We start from the raw sequence: 13,368 nt of genomic DNA, 5'->3' as shown, positions 1-13,368 counted from the left end.
GTTCGGCGTTTTGATGCATTTGAATAGGCGAACGATATTTTAGATATAATAATATGATCCAATCTCATAACACAAAATAAGCTATTCATAGAGCCAGTGTCTGCAACTTTAAGTCCCACAAACCCAATCAATACAATCACAACCCCTAAGGTGACGCAACCACCTCACATTTATCCTCCATTAATGTCTCGTTGATTCTCTGGATCATCCATCCACTGTTAATCACCCGTTTATCCCATGAAGCCCGTCCCTCAATTTCTCTTCCTAGGATTACCACTACATCCAAACTACAGCTCTTCTCATTTTCGTTATTGATTTCGTGCTTCCAGATACGGCAAGTGGATAATGCAACGCACGCCGCTAGACACGCTTCAGGTGAAGTATAAGCCTGCTCAAGAGCACCTTTATCTTCTACGACAGGAGCAGGTGGACTCCAAGGTGGATTGATGATCGTGGTGATATTCTCCGTAAGTTTGTGACGAGATGCGGAATTGTCCCAATCATCACGGCGGTCTTTGAGGTAAGGTGATATTGTTTTAAGGAAAATATCACGAAATATTATTGGTCGCTAGCATGTTACGTTAACATTATTTAGGGTACGACGTTCATGGGATGACAACTTACCGAATCAAGGTTATTTTGACTATGTTGCCGCTCCAATAATGCCAGTTGAACCAGATCCCTCTGGTGCAAATGATGAAACGTGAAGACTGGTTTGCACCATGAGAACTCGTCAAATCCTGTTTTCCAGGGTGTCTCGTGTCTGAATGACACTGGGCCATCTTTCCCTCTGTTTAAAAGCACATTATGATCGCGCAATACTTTGCCAAGAACCATGTCACCGCAACACTCACCTGCGGTGAATTTGGCATACTCTTGTAGAGTGGGGGTTTTAGGTCCAGTGAAAACAGACTTCATCAAAGACCTAGAGAACACGATTCCTGAACCTCCTTGCGCAAATATCGCATTGGTTTCTCCCGCGGAAGCGCCATAATATGCCGGTTCATCGTCAGCTGAGAGTGTTGCAAGCCATGGGAGAAGATTTGACCAAAAGACGAAAGTATCGTCTTCAATATAAACAGTCCATTTGAAACCAGGAAAGTTTTTCTGAGCATGCTCTAGCATGGGAAGAAACTTGTATCTGTCTAGTTTCCAGCCTGGCTTATCCCCGGGTGGGAGTTCAGGTTCGTCGCCTGGGAGCTGAGCTTGCTCTCTGTACGCATGAATGTTGGTATGTAGGTCTTGGTATATGTCGTACGCAATTGTGTCATGTATCTGCAGAGTGTCGCTCACGTTTTGCAAAACGTCCACTGTCTGGATCTCGTGAGAAAGATTCTCTTGGAGATCCGAATATATTACACTGTTTGGCAAACTTGACAATGTCGTTAACAGCTGCATAGGCATTCGACGCCATGCTGTGCTTGCACCAGTCTTGATGATTAACAAAATGTCAGATGATGACACTGACAGCTCCGAACTTGGCACTGTAGAGGCAATGTCGGGTGTAGCGCTGGGCTGAGGGTGGGGTGATATTGATGAATACACCGCCTTCTCCGCAGACTTCGTAGGCTTCACATCTGCTAGCCGTCCAGGTTCTACTACAACTTCCGTATGAGGTGGTACAGCGAACTCGCCATCGTGTAGCTTCGGATGTACATCAAGCCTCAAGTAGCCATAATAAATCGTCAGAAAACTCAATATGACAAAAATCAATGCAAGACCTCGTGGACCTCTCAGAAAAAGCATTATTCTTCAGCCGCAACATCTACCATAATTCTCATAGGAAAATATACGACGAGAGATATGTATAGATCTGATAAGTTCAACAATCCTCGGAGAAACGGTGGGCATATGCATTCAATGCTTATTATGGGCGATACGAATTATGGTAGAGGGCTTCAACATATGCGATACAAGGATGTTGACAATACGAGCCAAGAGTTTGGAAAGGTCCACATGAAACAGGGGAGGCCTGATCTACGCATTCCCACCGGTTTATGTTAAACAAAAGGGGCTTTTGTTGTTGTTAAGGTTCATTTGAAAATTTACCCTGAAGCACATCAAGGGTTTTCCCTTGGTATTCTGCACTGAGTAATCGAGCCCATCCCCACTCTTACTGTGTTAAAGTTTATCCAATTCTTTATTTAAGCTTCATGCATGATCAATCCAATGGTAATGGCCTATATGCAAGGCTACCAAATGCTACCTTGTAGATAAAAACTTCTGGAAAAGTTTTAATGACATGGGAGGCTGGCGGAAATTACCAATCCATCTTGATGCATCACACTAAGGTTTGTTGCCCTCCTGCCTACACTCATTGCCTAGTATCTGCTTCCCCGTATACGGAGCAGACGATAGAAATTGTTTCATTTTGATCGTCATCCTAAAAATACTAAGCTCTAAAGTCCCGCGACTTGACCGATTAGCCCAGTAGGGAGAGACGAGGTCAAGCCAATATGATCATCGTAAGTATAAAGACTTAGCTGCATGGGCTGCAGTAGAAAATGTTCCAGTGGCACTTTTTCCATTGTTCAAAGCTATTTTATACATTCTTTTGGTCACTCACTCGTTTGTGCTATCTATATCTATCGGATTCTATTCTTCAAGTGTGAAAGAGGGGCCATGCCTGTGGTACCTGTATTACCGACCTTGCACAGGCAAATCTTCAACAGCATCCTTTGCATCGTCACATTCTTTTTAATTTTCCGTTATTTCAGAAGATATGTCACATTTGCCCCAATTACCCTTGAAAGTATATGGCAGATCTCCCTAGCGGAGATCAATCGCAGCAAAAATGTTGAAAGAGTCAACCAATTAGAACAGAAACTTTCTTTACAAGATGCAGAGAAGGGAGTCCAGACAAGAGATGATGTGGCTGCGAAGTGTATTGCTTCTGTAGTGGGATATCGTGAGGAGGCAAATCTGTGGAGGAGATGTTTGCAGAGTTATCATAATTCCCCCGGTCTAGAGATTATGCTCATTGGAATCGATGGGGATCATGATGGAGATATGGAGATGGTTTCTGTAGCACAGGAAGTGTGTACTCCCCTCCGCCAACCCCAAAGAACGCTCAGCAGTGATCTAAAAACATTGAAAGACTAACAAATATCCCTCTGAAGGTATTTCCGGATCTTATAAAAATCCACATCGAAGAACCATATGGTCCTCTCGCTGTCCGCATTGCTCAAAACTACATCACCCGCGAACTTTACGACGAAAAGTCCTCTTCTACAAAATGGGCATCCACACCTACATCATTCGACTCTGCAGATGTCCCCGCCGCTCTTCTATCCGAAGCCCACGCCTATGCCTTCCGCACTGTATTCGAAAAAGCGCTCACAACACTCCGTGAACATAATGCTCTATCACCGTCCCGCGATTCTAAGACCAGATCCCTTCACCCAATATGTCTCTACCAACCTCACAAATGCAAAAAAGATATCATGTTTACCAATATGGTTTTCGCTTTGGCATTGGGACAGGGGAATGACATTGAATACTTGTGGACTAGCGATTCTGATACCATTGTTTATCCGGATACTTTGTACCAAACAGTCGGTTGTATGTCTGCGGATCCGTTAATTGGAGGTAGTTGCTCAGCTCTGAGCATCCATAATGATCAGGAGAGTGCGATTGCTGCTTTGGGTAGTGCAGCTTACTGGTCTGAGTAAGTATCCCATTTCTCTAATTATTTGAAAGGATTAGATTTCTAACAATAACGCACTGCAGGTTAGCTATTACACGTGGACAAACCGGAGCCGTAGACGCTGTAGACTGTCAACCTGGTCCATGTGCCGCTTTTCGTCTCATAGCCCTTGAATCTATTCTTTTACCATGGTACACACAGACTTCTCTAGGAGTCAAAACCGTCGTCAACGAAGATCGTCATCTGACCACCAACCTACTCCTTCAAAACTGGAAAGTAACCTTCAATACCTCCGCGCTCGCCTCTACCGATACCCCTACCACACTTCTCCGCTGGCTCCTTCAACAAATGCGTTGGGCCCGCGCTACTCATATCGAATGTTTCCAATACCCGCAAATCTACTCTATTCACGGTGTCATCCTTTTTGTAACAGCTATGCGTCGTTTCTACGGACCATTGATCGTTGGTGTCTTCACTATTCGTTACGTATTCACAGGATACACCGTCCATGCATTTCAATCCTGGGATTTCCTCCTCCGCGTGGCTTTATGTACATGTTACAACTTTTGGCGCAATAAATCACATGTGGCTAGTATTAAATATCTCGTTCTTTCTCAGATATTTTATCAACTGCCTCTACCGGGAATCATGTTCTGGTCTGTTGTTACAGTCTTAGAAGGAGGATGGGGAACGAGCATGAGAAGTGCGAATGAACAGAAGAAATCGAGATTCGCAGGATGGGATAACCTCTGGAGTACTACTGCAGTAGTTATCTGGATGGGCTTCGTGGGAGCGGCAGTTGCGAGATGGGTTACTTCGTATCTTGCGCCGGCTTTTATGGTGGAGGCGATGATTTTTGCAGGAGTAACGTCAGTGGGGAGTTTGTACTGGACTTTACTTGGGTAGAATTTGATATATGATTTGAATTATAAAAATAGGCGGTATGAATGGAATGGGCACATGGTAAATACTCAAAAGGCTGGTTGGATTGGGATCGGGATTAGATAGGCTATATTAATATTGGGATATCTGGAGGTTCAGGAGTAGAATATATGAGAAATCGAATAGACAAGTAGTCATGAGAAGTATCCTTCAAGGCTTCTATGAAAGCAATATAACCAGGCATTTTCAAATTGAAATTTTCTAGCAGGGCACCTGAATGTTCAAGACGATTTGCATGATTGAACTGATCTCAATGTATGAAATAACTTGAATGCTTGAAATAATGTAAATACATGAACATCCAATACAATTTTGAAAGTTGTAATGGTTAGAATGCCTAAACAGATTTGAACATTTACAAACTGTTTCGATGTTTGAGCAGACTTGAACACATACTATATTACAGCAAGTTATTTACAATAGAATTAGACGCGAAGGAAGGATTGAGACTTATATGAAAAGTGCAGGCAGTCAAGCGAGATCTCAAAGCTAGTCGTCGCCTAAAAACATCTAATCTATTCTGCTACAATACAAAATGCAACACCTTAACTAGATGTCACCTAATCCGAAAGAGACCCCTTTATGTTCATTCCCCGAAGCTATTCTCCACTCCATCTCAACGCGCCCACTATAATAATATATCCCCCACTATCACGTGCCAGAAGATCCGCCAAGAGCTGGTATTTGATGTGGGGTTGAAGTTGACTTTTTGCATTTGTTTATATCAACAAAACGAGATGCCGATTTAACAAATTTGCGAAAAACCCTTCTATGGTGTAATGGTTAGCACGTCGGATTTTGATTCCGGAGATATTGGTTCGATTCCTATTAGAAGGTTCTGTAAAGAACGTTCTCTCATTCCATACTCAGTTTAAATCTGAGATCAAAGGGTGACGCATTATTTTTTCTTTTTAAACTCTTAACTGCTTTCTACATAAAATCCCTATCCCTGATCTAATAAACATCTCTTATAACTTGAATTTCCTAAGTTGTCTTGTTGTTTAACTATTCCAGATTGTTCGAAATATCTAAATATGTTTGAATGTTCTAAATCCTTTTGAGCATTTTATCTTTCTAAAATATAACAAATATTCTGAATTATTTGAATATTCTAAATTATTTCATTCTTTCAGATTGTTCGAGATGTCAAGAATTGTTTGAATATCCCAAGTCCTCTCTCTGAGTTCTTCAACTTTCTAAAATGTTCAAATATCTTAAAAGCAATTGAATTTCTAAAAGATCTGAATTTTTTAGATTGTTTGAATGTTCTGAATTGTTTGATTATTTTAGATCGTTTGTGGTTTCTGAAATCGTTTGAATGTTCCAGATCCTTTAAATTTGTTAGGGTTCTAAAGTATTCAAATATCTCAAAATCATTTGAAGTCCTAGAAGATTTGAATGTCTTAGGTCGTTTGGATGTTCCAAATGTGCTTGTTGGCTTAAGTGTGTTCAATGTCCCTAAACGATTCAATATCTTGAACGGATTCATTATCCCAAGCAAATATAACATGACGTTGAGAGACGTTGATGATCTACATCTCGTTCATGCATTACTCATAGTTTAAACCTTGTGCCGTTGCGGATTTGCTTTCACATTGAGTTGTAGTCATGATATAAGTTCAGCATTACTAGACAATCGTCAATGTTGTATTTTTATTATATCATATTGCTAATGCTAAAAGACGCTTTTGTGTTTATTACTCATGCCTCGCTCTTGGGCAATGTAGCAACCTTTTCCTGGAATAACTTCTCTGCCTTGGCCCAGACTGGAGTATTTCTCCAGTCCTTCAAAGACAACAGACTGGGTAATAAGTCCTTGCTGAATGCCTCACTTGCCTCTCTTGGCAATAAACTTGGCAAGTGATCAATACTGATGACACTTAATCTTGGTTCCCCCTTGACTTCAACTGGAACAGTTGGCTCTGAAAATGTGGTTGCAACAGTATAGATTGGAATTGGGTTGTTGGGGTTGGTGGTATCAGCACTGACATCGCAGACGACTGACAATTTTCGGTTTGGAGTATCGAGGCTTTGCATGTCGACGAAGTTTGGAATCTTGGACATGAGGTATATGCAGTTGATGAAGATGTCACTCTCAACAATCTCTGGGAATGGCCCTCCCTTAGCGGTCTCAGCCATATCCCACTTCAACACATTCTCAGTTGGCACACCAGCTCTCAAGCATAGATCAACTGCTCCACTTCCACATCTGCCCAATGCACCGATAACCAAAACTCGTGGTGCCTTGCCAGTCTTCTCTTGTCCAGCTGCGATTGCCTTCTTAACATCCACAATTAATTCATCTTCGTTGGGGTAGCTTGATACGCTTGGGAAGGGCTCGGATGCTGGGTGGGTGAGTTGCCATGCCCAATTTTCGAGTGCCAATGCTGCACCAGCAAATCCAGCATGGTATCCAAAGGCTGCAACTCTTCTGCCTCTGTCGTCTGTTAAGAATTCGAGATCTAAGAGAGTTCCACCTCCGCGAGGGAATCGTGATAGAACGGTGTCCCAACCTCCCTGTTGTTTATAACAATGTGCGAATTGTACATGGACATGCTCAAGAGGAACTTATTGATAACTGTTAGACGCATCCATTGACATCAAATCAACCAGAAACTCACAGTCTTCGACGGGCAGTTCCTTCAATCCGATGATAATGTGATCCTTTGGTGCTTCTCTCCAAGTGTTTTCGGGCACAAGTGTAGCACCAACTTTCTCAAATTCTTCGTCATTGAATATACGCTCTGGGCTGCGCTCAACATTGATTGTGTATCCAGCATCGATGAGAGCTTTGGCGGTAGTGGGGGTAAGAGCTGATCGATGCTCAAGAGCTTTGCCCACTGATGATCGCATTAGTAGGTGGCGGAGCATTGTGCCATTGATTACTTACACTCAGAACGTAGGTGAAGAGTAGTTCCAGACATGATGAAATAATTGATTTATGATTTGAATCTTAATTGAAGTTTTCGAGTTTATTCACAACTTCAAGTTTTGCTTGGTGAGGGGGATACTTTTCTGCCCCATTGAGTCATCCAATTATCCATGTCACCGCCTCCGGGATCGCACCATCCATCAAACTTCACTTCACTGTCCCAGGCCCCATAATTTTTAGTTGAAGAGCAAACACCAAACATCATCGACGCCAAAACATGTCTCTGGAACTTGAATACCTACTGTGGGTCTTGAGTCCAGATAATGCAACAATTGTTCAATTGAGAATATTCCATGATGTTCTTAAATTCTAGGCAAAGGCTCAAGGAAATAAGATTAGCCAATCTTCATGAATAATGAATAGTATGAGGCATTGAATACTCTCTATTCAATTTAAGGAAGTCGGCGATGTATCGTTTACATGTAGTGAATTTGTGTTGCTCCCAAAAAATCTCTCTCACCATGGTAGTCTTTTATGGACGGCAAGTTTGTAGTCTGCCTGTGCAGTAGGGTGGGTAGTCAATCATTCCATTGATCAAGTTTGCTTGCCGACACAAAACCTCGTTGTTTTGTTGATTCTTGGATAGTATCAAACTTTTGTGTCTATATTATTTGACAGTACGCTCTGATATATCCTACCTATATCGCAGTCATGTCGGCCAAAGATGTACGAACTCATATCATGCTGGATCTTGAGATAGCCGCACACCCATTGAAACACAATCCTGCGATCATCCAGATCGGCGCTATAAATTTTGATATCGAAACCGGCGAGGTCTTGAAGACTTTCTTCGTAGATATTAACTTGGAATCTTGTATCGAATCCGGCTTAATCACTGATTCGGATACACTTCAGTGGCTTGAGAAAAACATTCCAGACACATTGTCTGCTAGCCAAAACAGCAAAGTAGCACTCCAAATTGCTCTTAAAAGACTCACCACCTGGCTCTCCAGTTGCCATAAGTCTAATCAAGTTAGCATCAAAACCAACTATCCAGCTGCGAGATTCGACCCGACCGACCTTCAAGTAATGATCTGGGCATATGGTAGCACACAGGATTTCCGGTGGATGGAGAGTGCCTACAAAGCAGCGGATTTGAGAAAGCCATGGATGTACTATAACGATCTCTGTGTTCGAACTTACTGCGAAGCGGCTTTCTCAATTACAGGGAGAAATATCCGACGTGAGGTGGACAAATCTTTCGTCGGCAAAAAGCACGATGCTATCGATGACTGCAAGCATCAGATACTCTACCTGACCAAGTGCCGTGACGCACTTCGAGGACTGCAAGGCTCTGCTATTGCTCCAGTCCCTTTTGGACCGATTTCGGAATCTTCAGTGAAACGACCCAGGACTGTATTGGATGACAATCGTTCCAGAATGGGTTTAGATTAGCAGCGAAGTTCTGGCGAACCAGCCAGGCCACCATCGACATCTGCAGGAAGTGATTGTGATTGAATGACACTTGGAATGAGTTCGACTTCCAATACTTCTATACGAATTTTCCAGTTGATAAAGTTCTCACAGATGCTTGTTCTTCGCCGGAATTAAGATATTACTCCTTGATGAGAAGAGTTACATATGAGTCGTTGGTATGAATCTCATCTCATGAGACTATCCATTGTCATACACTGAGTCCAAGAAATGATGGTGATTTATCATGGAGCTAGTTAGAACGATTCTAATGAAGTTATAATACATCCTTCTAGCACAAATCGTCATGTGCCATTTGAATTTGAAGCTTATCGTTGTGAGACAATTTGATTCGTCTTTCTTTCTGTGCTCCCGGTGATTTTGTCATTGTAAATAAAGTAACTCGCACCTTCCTTATTTTGCCGATTGTGCATCTCGCTATTGGTTGACATTTCACGTGGGGACACTTATTAGCCAGAGCCCCGAATTCAAATCCTGGGGACATGAGGGACGCCTTTTGAGTGGGGTAAGAAGTCAAGAAGTTCTGGAGCGTTGATTGGTAATTTCAGATTTATAATACTCAAGCAGCCAGTATTAAAGTGTGTCACTGACAGCACATGTGGTGAATATATAGTCTCGTATTTAAAACTGATCACTCGGAACGTTACTTCGTTAAACAAATACTATTTTACAAGCGAATGAATTATCCCGAGTAAAATTGAATAAATTACATTCAAATATCGCCAATAACAACCATGTCTCATTTGACTTACACCAATTATGAGGGCTACGGACAAAGAGCCAAACAGGATCTGTGGTATAGCCAGGCTGTTAGAGTTGGAGATGTTATTGAATGTTCTGGTCAAGGTGGGTGCTCGTTATTCACCAGCTTTTCTCAAGCTCCATTTTCGATCTTCATGTTTTGCTGACTCATAGAGTACAGGTGGATGGGACCGCACAACTGAAGCCATAAGCCCCGATATAGTTCTTCAGATTGAACGGGCATTTGATAATGTCGAGCGCACACTTAAAGTAGCCGGTTCAAAGGGTTGGGAAGATGTGTTTTCCATTAGATCATATCATGTGCCGGCGGATGAAAAGTCATTGGAGACAATGGTCAGGTGCTTGAAAAAGTACTGTCCAGATCATCAGCCAGTTTGGACATATCTTGGGATTTCGAGGCTCGCAAGGGAGGATATGAAAGTGGAAATTGAGGTTAGAGCTCATGTGCCCCAAGACAAGAAAGCGTGAATATTCTGTCTTTTGACTCCGCATATATCAAATTACAAAAGAGATGATTCACGCTCCGAGCTACATAATCATTCTTATATTGTGCAACTAAATTTGTTCTTGATATACAATCCTATATTTAACCAACAATTCTAAAACAATAAGGAAACAAAATAACTCATATCATGGGAACCGCCGGTAAAGCCTTCGAAGCTCTTCAAGCAGGCAGAAAAGCCATCAAGCAAGGCCGTGAATATCATGGCAAAGGACAAGAGATTCTCCAAGGGGTCCGGGACGCTCATGGTAAATTTCAGGAATTTAATAAAACAGCCCAAAGCTTCGGCATAGATTTATCTAAAGACGCATCAAACATACACAATAGCCGTGGCCAGTTCCAAAGAGGAGCCAAAGGCTACGCACGAGGTTGTTTTTGTGGATTCTGGACTATACTCAAAGCCCAAGCTAAGAAGTATATTACATATGTGCTCTCTCTATTGGTTTTTGCTTTCATCGCCCTAGGTCTTGTTTGTTTTCTCATCGCTGTGCTTTCGCATCATTCACACTTGCAACTCCTTACATTAACGACGAAGGAAATGGTGGGTAACCATGCTACGAAAGGAGGGAATGTTACAAGAGTGGAGGAGATCGTGGACTATAATATCTATCTCTTGCACTACTGTGTCACTGGTCTTACTACGGCAGCTGAGAAGACGTTTCGGATAACAAACGGCTGCCATCACGCAAGGCAAGGTATGTTGTGGTCGATACCAGTTCATTTTCTCCTATTTACATCGATCAATTTCAGCTAATATCTATCCTTTTCTGTTAGCATTGTATGACCACATACTGCCTGCCCTCAGTTCTACTATTGTACCCCCACTTCCCGGAAAGGATGTACTACGCCCCACCGCGGAGATTCATACTCTCTTCAAACACTATGCATACATATCTTTCTGCCTATACATCCTCGATATCATTCTTCTGCCTATTGTTGCAGTTGTGTTTATCTGGTGGTTCATTAGTACCCTAACGCCTTGGAATCGAACCTTCAGGCTTGTTCTCTGCGTAAGTCCACTTCTCTCTCCACGCAGCCTCCATGCTCCTTGCTAAGCAATCGCACCTAACACCAATACTACAGTTCTTCATATCCACTCTCCTCGCACCTGCAGTCCTTCAAACACTCCTCATCTACCGTGTCGTCCACATCCTCAAACACGACATCGACTTCACCAAATCCTACCTCGATATCAGTGTTAAACACGGATTCCTCTATATGATTCTCGCCCACTCCTTCTGGTGTACACTACTCTTCAACCTCATCCTTTTCCGTCTCATAGACTGGCTTCGAAACAAGAGAAAAACGAGAAAACTTGACCAGACTCAAGCTTCCTACCAGGCTCAAAATAGTCAAGACTCTTCTGATTTTCACGAGGGAAATGGTGGAGTTGAAAATACTTCATACGATACTCAATCTTTTGAGATGAAGAAAATGCCACCTCCAAAGGATTCAAAAGATATAGCAAGTATTGCACGAAAGCCAGTGGAGTTGCAGTGTGATAATGTCGACATAAGTTACGGTAATGGTGATTTGGGAGAAGGAAACCTGAGGAGTAATATTGATTTCATTCATGAAAATCGGAAGAATAACCGAGATTACATGGGGGGAAGAGGAATTTGATAATGTATAGTAATTAGACGCTAGTATCTCGACCACTGCGGCTTGACCCACATGACAGAATAGAAGTATAATAAGAATATAACAAAGCCATTTAAGGGTATTTCACCACAGATTACCTAGAATGCTGTATTGATATTTCATATGACTTCTATCATTTTGACAAATCGTTTTCTAGCCCACCAACTCTCTTCTTTTGGTGGTGTTCAATCTCATTCAATTAACAGAAGCAATTCTAAGAAACTGGTGTATTGGGCAGCACATCCGATCAGTTTGATCGGTTATGATAAAGCCAAAGTTGCATTGAGATGAGAATACTTTATTGCATGATCATGGGCGGACTAGAAAGTGGCTTCATGATTGCATATGTAAGTTATCTCTCCATTCACAGTTTTGAGACTCCGAACTTCTCATGCCGGCAAACGGATAGCTCGGTGTAGAATCAAAAGACCTCTGAGCTCATATGCAAGTGCCCCGCACCCGGTGCCTTAAAAGTATTCATGCGTATTCCAATAGATAAAGTCGTACTTTGTGTCCAATGCCAAATACTTTCCTCCATTATCTACAATGGTGCCGAGAGATAAGTGGATCATATGTGCATGCATGCATACTACGCTAGGTCTCCTGATTGCTCTTTTACAGGGGTATAAAGGAAGGCAAAGTACTTAAAGGTAGCTGTCGATGAATGAAACTTCGTGAAAACATTTACAACATCCTCATGCCAATCTGTAATTAGACACTCTTGAATAATTCACTCAGAGAAAACTATCAACCATGTTGTCAGAAGAAATTGATACACATATCATGGTTGATTGCGAACTTGCCGGGCACCCTAGCCTGATCAAACCAGCGATTACCCAGATCGGTGCCATTTTTTTCGACATTGAGATAGGAAAGGAAAAATCATGCTTTGAAGTATTCCCAAGTTTACAGTCCTGTCTTGACTATGGGCTAGTCCGAGATCATGTTACGACACGGTAGGTTGAAAGAAGTTGTCCTCGGGTACTCAAGAAGAGCCAAGAGAGCACTGTGACTCTCAAAGAGGCATTAGAGGCATTTACAGCCTGGATTGAACGCTGTGACCGCGCTACGTACGATACGATAATGAAATGTGGTGGACGATATCGGTTTGGAAACACCCTATTGTGGGCAAACGGAAGCATGCAGGACAATCGATGGCTTCATTTCGCATATGAAACTTGCGAATTGAAGCAGCCCGTGATATTCTGGCAGTACAGGTGCGCAATGACAGCAAACTATACAGCCAGCAAGACAACAAAACGAAACTTCCGCAAGGAAGCAGATCTGGACCGTCAAGGGCAAAAACACGATGCTGTACAAGACTGTCTGCATCAAATTGGATGGTTAGTAAAGGGTCTAAACGCATCAATGGGAAAGCAAGCCATTAGTATTCCTTCTTCTGTCTCTTACATCCCCTCTGGCTCTTCTGTCTCCGAAAGACCATCGAAAAAGCGAAGACTCGATTGCGAAGATGAGTGAGAGGTAACATGATTCATTTCAGAATCAAGA

The 13,368-nt window shown here is 42.3% G+C and overlaps 7 protein-coding genes across 7 annotated transcripts; 5 read left to right on the top strand and 2 right to left on the bottom strand.

Annotated features, from left to right (window-relative positions):
• Window positions 1-36: 36 nt before the first annotated feature.
• Window positions 37-2,122, bottom strand: EAE97_001008 (uncharacterized protein). Its single transcript, XM_038871518.1, has 2 exons — window positions 625-2,122; window positions 37-568 (listed from the first exon to the last, which is right to left on the bottom strand). The coding sequence occupies exons 1-2, from the start codon at window positions 1,744-1,746 to the stop codon at window positions 146-148; spliced, it is 1,545 nt and encodes a 514-aa protein (XP_038737419.1). The 5' UTR covers window positions 1,747-2,122; the 3' UTR covers window positions 37-145.
• A 500-nt stretch (window positions 2,123-2,622) lies between these two features.
• On the top strand, window positions 2,623-4,552 carry EAE97_001007 (uncharacterized protein; the record flags this gene model as incomplete). Its single annotated transcript, XM_038871517.1, has 3 exons — window positions 2,623-3,036; window positions 3,120-3,667; window positions 3,730-4,552. 3 exons carry the CDS (start codon window positions 2,623-2,625, stop codon window positions 4,550-4,552), a joined length of 1,785 nt encoding a protein of 594 aa, XP_038737418.1.
• Window positions 4,553-6,205: 1,653 nt separating this feature from the next.
• On the bottom strand, window positions 6,206-7,598 carry EAE97_001006 (uncharacterized protein). Its single transcript, XM_038871516.1, has 3 exons — window positions 7,479-7,598; window positions 7,210-7,428; window positions 6,206-7,155 (listed from the first exon to the last, which is right to left on the bottom strand). Exons 1-3 carry the CDS (start codon window positions 7,510-7,512, stop codon window positions 6,290-6,292), a joined length of 1,119 nt encoding a protein of 372 aa, XP_038737417.1. The 5' UTR covers window positions 7,513-7,598; the 3' UTR covers window positions 6,206-6,289.
• Window positions 7,599-8,171: 573 nt separating this feature from the next.
• Window positions 8,172-8,915, top strand: EAE97_001005 (uncharacterized protein; the record flags this gene model as incomplete). Its single annotated transcript, XM_038871515.1, has 1 exon — window positions 8,172-8,915. One exon carries the CDS (start codon window positions 8,172-8,174, stop codon window positions 8,913-8,915), a length of 744 nt encoding a protein of 247 aa, XP_038737416.1.
• A 572-nt stretch (window positions 8,916-9,487) lies between these two features.
• Window positions 9,488-10,184, top strand: EAE97_001004 (uncharacterized protein; the record flags this gene model as incomplete). The annotated part of the gene is made up of 2 exons (XM_038871514.1): window positions 9,488-9,800; window positions 9,877-10,184. Exons 1-2 carry the CDS (start codon window positions 9,689-9,691, stop codon window positions 10,182-10,184), a joined length of 420 nt encoding a protein of 139 aa, XP_038737415.1. The 5' UTR covers window positions 9,488-9,688.
• Window positions 10,185-10,348: 164 nt separating this feature from the next.
• EAE97_001003 (uncharacterized protein) lies at window positions 10,349-11,872 on the top strand (the record flags this gene model as incomplete). Its single annotated transcript, XM_038871513.1, has 3 exons — window positions 10,349-10,913; window positions 10,993-11,228; window positions 11,302-11,872. The coding sequence occupies 3 exons, from the start codon at window positions 10,349-10,351 to the stop codon at window positions 11,839-11,841; spliced, it is 1,341 nt and encodes a 446-aa protein (XP_038737414.1). The 3' UTR covers window positions 11,842-11,872.
• A 1,070-nt stretch (window positions 11,873-12,942) lies between these two features.
• EAE97_001002 (uncharacterized protein) lies at window positions 12,943-13,338 on the top strand (the record flags this gene model as incomplete). Its single annotated transcript, XM_038871512.1, has 1 exon — window positions 12,943-13,338. The coding sequence occupies one exon, from the start codon at window positions 12,943-12,945 to the stop codon at window positions 13,336-13,338; it is 396 nt and encodes a 131-aa protein (XP_038737413.1).
• Between the last annotated feature and the right edge of the window lie 30 nt (window positions 13,339-13,368).

Source organism: Botrytis byssoidea (assembly GCF_014898295.1).
Source record: "Botrytis byssoidea strain MUCL 94 chromosome Unknown BBYS_002, whole genome shotgun sequence".
NCBI lineage: Eukaryota > Fungi > Ascomycota > Leotiomycetes > Helotiales > Sclerotiniaceae > Botrytis > Botrytis byssoidea.
Note: the sequence above shows the minus strand (reverse complement) of the source record. Positions and strands in the feature narration are given on the sequence as shown.

What these genes read in the sequence shown, in the direction of transcription:
- EAE97_001008 (XM_038871518.1), bottom strand. Translation starts at nt 1,746, where the DNA reads ATGCTTTTTCTGAGAGGTCCACGAGGTCTTGCATTGATTTTTGTCATA. An exon ending in GTCAAAATAACCTTGATTCG is followed by an intron (nt 569 to 624) that starts GTAAGTTGTCAT and finishes GTAACATGCTAG; the next exon opens with CGACCAATAATATTTCGTGA.
- EAE97_001006 (XM_038871516.1), bottom strand. Translation starts at nt 7,512, where the DNA reads ATGTCTGGAACTACTCTTCACCTACGTTCTGAGT. An exon ending in TCTTCACCTACGTTCTGAGT is followed by an intron (nt 7,429 to 7,478) that starts GTAAGTAATCAA and finishes TGCGATCATCAG; the next exon opens with TGGGCAAAGCTCTTGAGCAT. An exon ending in GGAACTGCCCGTCGAAGACT is followed by an intron (nt 7,156 to 7,209) that starts GTGAGTTTCTGG and finishes GTTATCAATAAG; the next exon opens with TTCCTCTTGAGCATGTCCAT.